The sequence below is a fragment of the Loxodonta africana genome, chromosome 10 (assembly GCF_030014295.1).
Source record: "Loxodonta africana isolate mLoxAfr1 chromosome 10, mLoxAfr1.hap2, whole genome shotgun sequence".
Lineage (NCBI taxonomy): Eukaryota > Metazoa > Chordata > Mammalia > Proboscidea > Elephantidae > Loxodonta > Loxodonta africana.
Genome location: NC_087351.1, coordinates 10,997,789 through 11,006,789, shown reverse-complemented (window position 1 = coordinate 11,006,789; position 9,001 = coordinate 10,997,789). Strand labels below are relative to the sequence as shown.

Below are 9,001 nucleotides of genomic sequence, written 5' to 3'. Positions count from 1 at the left end.
TTCGTGTCTAAGTCTTTGTGTGGACATAATCCTTCAGGAGGACCAGTCCCTGGAGAAGGACATCATGCTTAGTAGAGGGTCGGCAAAAGGGAAGATCCTCAATAAGATGGAATGATCCGGTGGCTGCAACAATGGGCTCAAGCATAACAATGGTTGTGAGGATGGTGCAGGACCGGGCAGTGTTTCGTTCTGTGGTACGTGGGTGGCTATGAGTCAGAACCGACTTAATGGCACCTAACAATAAGTGGAATGATGAATCATATGGTGACCATACATTTAACTTTTTAAAAAACCGCCAAACTGTCTTCCAAAGTGGTTGTACCATTTCACATTCCCAGCAAAAGCATATGAGAGTTCCAGTTCTCCCATACGCTTGCCTACGTTCATTATATTAAATAAATGTTCATTGTAAAAAAAAAAAAAAAAAAAACTTTAGAGAAATCATATAGACAAAAAAGTAAAAAAGTCCTGTTAACCCCACCACTGGGAGATGACACTATTAAATTGCCATGTGTGTAGATTTTCAGGATCTGCCCTCTTAGGTGAACAGTGATTTTATTATTTTTTAATTGTTTTATATCTCATTTTCACTTTCACTATTCAAAATATGTCATAAATGTAAATCCAAAAGAAATACAAGTTCTGCAAACACCAAAAATGGGGGGAAAAAAAGACTTTTCTTTGCCCTCACTGCATGTTACTGATTTTTAATTCGCTATTTTTTTTTTATGTGAATAGGTGAAAACCTAACTTTAATATATTTTAAGTATAGTATTTCCCCATGTAGTAAACAAGGAGCTTACAGGCAAAAAACAGCCCTGTATCTTTCTATACTCCCAGGGCACTAGAAAACAATTTGACACGAACATTTCAGGCCTTACCTGCTTTACAACCGGTAGCCATCCCCTAGATCCAACTCACAGCAACCCTGTAAGACAGAGTAGAACTGTCCTATAGGGCTCCCAAGGAGTGGCTGGTGGATTCCAACTGCTGACCTTTTTGGTTAGCAGCTGAGCTCTTAACACTGTGCCACCAGGGCTCCTTAACAGAGTTAAAAAATAAAATGGAGGGGGAAGTGACGGGGAGAGGGAGACAGGAGTTTTAACTGATAACTTTATATATAACAATTATTCTTGTATTTCAAAGAGTTATAGAAAGAGCTGGTAGAAAAGCTAGGTCAACAACATCAATAATTATAGAAACACCCAGTATATAGTACACTTATTAAACATTATAGAGCACTTACTATGTGCTAGGCACTCTGTGGGCTCTCTTGCACATTACAATATTTCTCTAGATCTGTGAAGAGTATTCTACATTCTCTAGTCGAGACGTGGCCTCTACAATAGGGATCATTAAAAAGTCTACGGGTATAGAAAAGAAACCGAGAAAATATCTGTTGCCCTGCCTGGGACCAAGCCCTTTCAACTGAAAACCCCAGTGATTTCCGGAATCTCTGCCCCTCCCCACGCCCATGGTCCACTTCCTCTTTGCACTGTTGCGCTCAGAAAAAAAACGTGCGAAGGTCATGGCTTGCCAGGTAATGTTGGCACTTTATTTATGGTGTCTACAGAGTGTCGATTTTCTTAGTGAGACTGCTTTTCATTGTCACGTTTTTGTTGTTATTGTTGTTAGGTGTTCTCAAGTAGATGAGAACTTATAGGGACCCTACACACAATCGGCTTTTATAGTCAATGAACCAATGCATTCCAAAACCAAAAAAACCGAACCCGAATTTGCCACACTCTTTGTCTTCCAAGTGTCTAAAGCATGGATGCCAACAGAATCAGGCTAATGTTTTAATCCTAGCCTCTTAGCCTTAGTCCTCACAGAGTTTAGTCAGTAGTAGCTCATTCGTTCATTCCGTTTACGGAGTGCCCACAGCCGCCAGGCACCGTTCTAGTATGGTTAATGAGAATATTGTTGAAGGGCTCTGTAAACTCCAAAGCTCTCAGCAGTGACTGCTCTTACTACCAGTGGTCATTATTTCCACACATCAGCCACACAAAAAGAGTTACATAAACAGCCGAGGCAAGACACAGAGAAGAACTTCCTCGCCCAGAGCTATACAAACACAAATTTTTCCCTGAAGAGATTCAGGAAGCAAGAAGGTTCTCCTTCATTCTGGGTGCTTCTCTGAGACGTCCTCAGGAAGCCTCGAGTTTTCTGCGAATATTTTCCTGCCCGGGGAACCCTAAAACCCTGCAGTGCATTCTCAGGCCGTAGCTCTGAACCGACATTCTAGTTCATCCTTTGTCAACACTCCAGCTTTCTGGGCTTCAGTTTTCTCGATTTAAACCACAGGTTTTAGGCTCCTAACTGTCCGGGGCACAGGGAGCGTGTCACTTGGCCTCTCTAGGTCTCCTTGGCAAAGCGAGGGCGCTGGACGAAATGCTTCCAGCTTGAAGCCCTAGGATGGGGGACGGCACCCCAAGCTCGGGCGCGCACTCCAGCTCGAAGGGCGCGGACCCACCCAGTCCAGCCCGAGTCTTCCTCAGCATCACATGACTTCATAACACACAAAAAAAATGAAACTGAAAACGGGAAAGTCCCTTTCTCTAACCTGGCCGGGCGCTGGGCGCCTGGAGACGGGTGACGCCAGCAGCGGTGCGGGCGCTGATTGGCCGGGAGTGCGAGGCATATAAGTGGGCGCACGGGGCCGGGCGGGCACTCCAGCGACTGGCGCCGGGCTGCTCGGTTCACCATGCGTCTCTTCGTGGCCTTGGCCCTGGTCGCCCTGACCTCCCTGTCCGGGCTGGACGCCCTGCAGCGTGAGTGCCCCTCCTGATCGTCCGCCCTCGGCCCTCTCTAGCTGTACCCGCCCGAGGTCTCCTTCGCAGTCGGGGGCCTCGCCCTGGGCTCCCTCTCGGGGTGGGGAAGCGGCAGGTGGCCCGGGAGTGGAAGGGCGCACGCCCGGGGCGCACGCTTCGTGCCGCCTTCGGCCAGAGTGGGGGCCGCTCTGGCCTGCCCGGGCTGGGCGGGCCGGGACAAAGTTTCGGGGTGTCGGTAAGCGTCACAGCGGCAGGGGCTAGGCGGGGAGGTTTCTCTTTCGCTTTCCCGAGGGGCCGTAGCTCCTGGGGCGCAGCTGGAGGGCTGGGGGTTGTGAAGCGGCGAAGACAGGTGTCTGGGGTTTTGAGGGGGCACCGCCGCAGTCGGTCTGCTGCGACCCCCCCCCCCCCCCGCCCAACCAGGCCTGCGGGCCTCCTCTGGGCGCCACCCAAGCTCGCCTTGCCCTCCTCAGTCCCGATCCATACTTTGCGCCGTTACAAAGCGCTTTCACGTCATTAACTCGATCGTTCTCACTTCTTTCAACAATAACACTAGCAGCTACCCAGTACTGAGAGCTCGCCGCGTGCCGGCGACCTTAAGTGCTTTAAAAACTGGTGGCAGTCAAGCTGATTCTGACTCATAGCGACCCTGTAAGACGGAGTAGAACTGCCCCGTAGGGTTTCCAAAGAGCAGCTGGTGGATTCGAACTGCCGACCTTTTGGATCGCAGCCACTGAGCCACCACGGCTTCACTTTATGTCATTTAATTGTGAAAATGAGCCTGGGGTATAATACCGTGATTATCCTCTGCTCACAGATGAGAAAACTGAGGCAGGGAGAGTTTAAGTAACTATCACACAGTGTAAATGGCACTTAGCATTGAAATGGAGCCTGACCAGGGCATTTTGCAGAGGTATTGCCAGAGTTCCTCTGAGGTGAACTTTACGTGCTTCCCAGAAACACACTTCCTCACCTTCCCTTGTCAGATTGCGGAGAGCAGGCCAGGCAGCCCTGGGCCCCTGTTGCTTTTTCTTCACAGAGGGCTCCTTGTTTGGCTCCTTGCCTGGTTCTTTCCAAGATGAACTCAGGCTTCTACTTTCAGTTTTGAAAAAAGGAACGTTTGTCAAAGTCAGGGAGGTTGCACAGCCACTGATAAGGGTAATCCAAGATGGTGACCAGTGCTGTGAAGGAGGCGGTAGGTCTTGAGTACTTCTAAAGTGCCTGGCAATGTGCTGGGCCCTCTCATTTTTTTCCCCCTCTCAAAAACCCTGCTTTGCAACAACAACATGTCATTTAAAATAATAACCCAACATTTTTAAAAATTTAATTAAAAAAATGTCCATACAGAGACCATTTCTGAAAGATACACAGGAAAATGGTAATGGTGATTGTCTTTGGGAGCCTGTTTTCCCTTCTGTCTTGTGTGTGGGTTTATACTACAGGCATAAATTAATTTTTCAGTTAAGCTTCAGAAACTTAAATAACTCCTCTGAAGTTGCAGAGCCAATAAAATGGCTGAGCCCAGACTCAAACCCAGGCCTTTTGGATGTTCATGTCCTCCTCTTAGAAGAGATCATTACTGTGATATCTTAGCAAAACCTTGCCTGCCTCCCTCAAAGAGAAAATACCGGGCAAGAGAAGCTGCGTTCTGATCTCTGTGCATTTATGATGCTATTATTACTAGGAGCTCAAATGCAAAGAGCTTTCTTAACTTTTAACTTCATAAAAAAAAAAAATCAGGACTTCATTGAGATCCCCAGTTTAGCTCTTGGTGGACCTTTCCTTTGATGGTGGGGTGTTTTTAGACAGAGATACCTGGTCAGGGGTAGCCTGGTATTCTTTCTTCTCCCTACCATATCCTGGACATGGGGTGGGGGGAGCTTCCCTTTATATCATGTATCCTGAATATATGTATATTTAAAAGTAAATTATACACGCGTATTAGAGTCAACCTGTGTATTTAGTAGCAGAAACACTTATATTACGGAGCCCTGGTAGTGCAGTGGTTCAGTGCTTGGCTGCTAACTGATTGGTTCGCAGTTCAAACCCACCCAGCAGCCACATGGGAGAAAAGACCTGATGTTAAAGATTACAGGCTAGGAAACCCTATGGGGCAGTTCTATTCTGTCATATAGGGTTGCTGTGAGTCCAAATCGACCAGATGGCACACAACAACAATACTTACCTTCATTTTGGATGAAACGTACAGAACTAGATTCTATAATATTTTCTTCCCACATCCCCATGAATAGTCTAGTCATGCACCTTGTTTTGGAAACCACACTTTTGTAGTATTATACAATGTATTCCCAACCTGGCTAGTGATAAGAATCACTTGAGGGCAGTGATTAACAATGCAAATTTCACTCTCACTTTACCCCTTTTTGCCACAGTCCCCACCCCTCCCTGTTGTCTCTTAGCCAGGCCAGCTTACTCATTTAAGGTATCTGCCAGCTCCTGTAGGCATTTGAATTTTGTTTCTTTGTTTTCTAGCTCGCCTTCCTGGGTATGAAATCAGGTAGAGGTTTGGCACATACCAATATTAGGGAAGGGATAAAGAGGTGTGCTTGATAGGAATATACCTTTGGTTGACTCTCTCAGGAACTTGACCATGGAGGTAGTAATAAGACTCTGCCACTTAGAGAGCAATTGCTGTGTGACAAGACACTATCCTAACTAAACAATATGTATTAGGAGTCAGATAGGGTAGATTCAGGCAGGAGCAGGAACCAAAAAGGAGGGGAGTAAATAATAAGAACAAAATTTGGAGGGGTTGAAACAGGGTACCATAACACGAGCAGTTTCACGTGACTGCTGTGGAGGGGCTGTGAAGCAAGAAATGAAGTTTTAAATGTAGGTCAGGGCCAGTTCATGTGGAGCCTCGAGTGATGTGGTAAGGAGTTATTATGTAGGCCGAGAAGTCATCGAAGGTTCTTGAGAGCCTCCAGAGAAAATTTCTTAAAGATTCGGCACAATCTCCAGTAACAGAGTAAGATACTTCTAGAAATCTGTTAGAAAAAACCAAAAAGGCATGTGTAGGAGAATTATATAAGAGTCCCTCAGTAGGGCAGATGGTTAAGTGCTCGGCTACCAACTGAAAGGTTGGCTATTTGTGTCCACCCAGAGGTGCCTCGGAAGAAAGGCCTGGAGATCTACTTACAAAAGGTCACAGCCATTGAAAACCCTATGGAGCACAGTTCTACTCTGACACCTGAGGTCACCATGAGTCAGAATTGACTCAGTGGTAAATGGTAGGAGGATGTATGCAGGAAAGATACTAAGTCATGGTTTATCCCTCAAAATGGCGGTAACCAAAACCAAACCCAGTGCTGTCGAGTCGATTCCGACTCATGGCGACCATATAGGACAGAGTAGAACTGCCCCGTAGAGTTTCCAAGGAGCGCCTGGCGGATTTGAACTGCTGACCCTTTGATTAGCAGCCGTAGCAGTTAACCACCACGCCACCAGGGCTTCCCGAAATGGAGGTAGAGTTTTGGAAAAGGAGAAGCTTGTTTGGCCAGAGTGGAAATGGGATTGAGAGAGATGGATGATCAAACTTAAACTCTTGGTGCCTTGATCTAGTTCTAGACCAAGTTAGACCCCTGTGGAATATTCTGGCAGTTTTCATTTGTGTCTCTCTGATGTTTCCCAGTTGCTCCAAAGGTTCAGGTATATACCCGTCATCCAGCAGAGAATGGAAAGCCAAACTTCTTGAACTGCTATGTGTCTGGGTTTCATCCACCTGAAATTAAAATCGACCTGTACAAGAATGGAAAGAAGATTACAGAGAACGTAGAGCAGTCAGACTTGTCTTTCAGCAAGGATTGGTCTTTCTATCTCCTGGTTCACACCGAATTCACCCCCAACGAGAAGGATGAGTACACTTGCCGAGTGGAGCATGCTGCTCTTCAGCAGCCCATGGTAGTGAAATGGGGTGAGTTTTCAAGTTCTTGCCTTAACTGCCAACAGACATTTGCATCTGAGTATAGCTGTGGCACAAAGCTGCCGTGATATAAAAAAAAAAAAAAAAAATCTGCAGACCGGGATTGTCAGGGGATGTCATTAAAGTTCTGATTAGGAACCAATAACATCATGTGACTCCAGTGCCCTGTTAGTGGCATCTGCTCAGGACCTCAGCGGATCCCTGACAGTGGCCTTCCCTGCAGAGGGAGCAGGAAGCAGCAGCAGCATTTGCACAAAGGCAGGCGCGCACGCACGCACACACACACACACACTCCCAGTGTTTCTTACTAGTTCCCTTAGACTCATGGATGCCTGGGACTAAGGACAGCCTCCGAGAGTCTGTCTTTAAGCCCTGCTATTCTAGTGGCCTACAGTCCTGGCCTCCTCTAGGACTCTGGCTGGGTTGGGACCCACTGGGTAGTTCTAAACAAGATGTTCTTGGTTAGGAACAGCAGGCTGTCCTAACAGCCTTATTTAGAACAGTTTTAGGCATCTGTTAATTCATACCATTTTTAAAGTAAAACTGAGTTTTCTTTTTCTTTCTCCATTTTCTCTTTCATAGATCGAAACAACTAACTGGCATCATGGAGGTGAGTTTCTGATCTTGAGAAAACCTTTGTTGTTTCACTCTCCTGGGGACCATTTACAGACAACTCTGACACGATAACTCTTGCTGTGTGGGGGACGTTAATTGGGATCGCATTTCAGGAGGAAGGAAGGAACCTCTGGGGCACATTTCCTTCCTCTGTGGAGTGGCATGAAGGAGGCCTGTGTCCCCAGGTGTGGCCCTGCCAGCATCACTGACCTCTAAAGGAGGGGCAGAGGAGCTGCTGGCGTGATGTGGGAAGGTCTCAGGCAGCTGGTTAACCTGCAAGGCTTTGATCTTCTTCTGCCATTTCCACCCTGGGCATCTGTGCTGAGAAGTGGGCCTTTAGAAAATGAACTGCTGTCTTCCTTTGGGTAAAAAACCAAAAAGCCAAAACTAAACCCGTTGCCATTGAGTCAGTTCTGACTCATAATGGCCCTGGCCCTATAGGACAGAGTAGGACTGCCCCAAAGGGTTCCCAGGGAGCGGCTGGTGGATTGGAACTGCTGACTTTTCGGTTAGCTGCTGATCTCTAAATCACTGCACCGCCAGGGCCCCCTTCCTTTACATGGCAGTTCCTTTATTCTTCAGTCAGAAGAGAGGAGTGACATGGTTCTGCAGGTGTCCCCTTCCTTTAATCACCTGTCCAGCCTCAGTGTGGGCACCATGTGCACCTTCCAGAGGCTCCCAGTCCTCCCTGGAACATTGTTATAACCCAATGTAATGGGTGCTATAATAGATGTATCTGCAAAAAACTCTAGATGCATGAAAAGAGAAACTTGGACTTTTCTGTATCTTTAGTTGGAGTCCAAGGCAGAAAATCCAGGTTTTCAGTGAAATTTTACTCCACAGGGTACCCTGATGCTGAAAACCCATTTAAATCTCCTATTACATTCTAGGACAGAGAAATTGAAAGCACGTCAGAGAGGTTGGGTTGACCTGCCCAGAGTCACACAGTTCCTAAATGGCAGAGCCAGGACCTGAACTCTAAAACCAGCATTCTTTCCTCTGAGGTTGTGGGAGCACCAATGGGATAACCTAATGGGCTATAATGGGTCTGGACAGGTGTCTGCAGCTACTGGTTTTACAAATGATTTATACCGAAAAGTGAGTTAGACATCTATAATTCAAATAGAATAAATGCATTTGTTAGTAAAATATTTTTTTCTTTTTTATTTTTTTTAGGATTCGAAGATGCCTCCTTTGGATTGGACTAATTCCAAATTCTGTTTCTTTATTTTTTTTTTAATATTCATATGCTTTTCCAGTTCATGCATATAATTGAGATTGTATTACTGTTATAACAATATCATCTTTCTGTAGAATTCACTTTGGGAACTCCATCCCCAGCTTTGGGGTGTCTGGGAAGGCACTGCTAGGAGGACTGGCAGCCTAGGGCAGGGAGGAGGAAATTCTTAAGTTCAACATCAACCTCTTCATCAAATCTAAACTCTTCGCTCCATTCTGTACACAAAGCTAAACAATAAGACACTTAGAATATTCAGAGCCAAACTCAAATTTGCATGCTCTGCTTAGAAATTTAGAAAAATTGACAGGAGTATTAGAAATTTGTAGTAGTAGATGAAGCATTTATCACATAAGATTCATTTTTCCACACCTAAAACTTGGCTAAGCATAATTTGGTTTTGATCTTGTTTCGCTAATTAAAAGTCTGGTAAACATG

At 46.0% G+C, this 9,001-nt stretch overlaps 1 protein-coding gene across 1 annotated transcript; it reads left to right on the top strand.

The window, feature by feature from the left end:
- The first annotated feature begins 2,638 nt into the window (after positions 1-2,638).
- Positions 2,639-9,001, top strand: B2M (beta-2-microglobulin). Its single transcript, XM_010599688.3, has 4 exons — positions 2,639-2,771; positions 6,421-6,702; positions 7,294-7,321; positions 8,503-9,001. The coding sequence occupies exons 1-3, from the start codon at positions 2,705-2,707 to the stop codon at positions 7,305-7,307; spliced, it is 363 nt and encodes a 120-aa protein (XP_010597990.1). The 5' UTR covers positions 2,639-2,704; the 3' UTR covers positions 7,308-7,321; positions 8,503-9,001.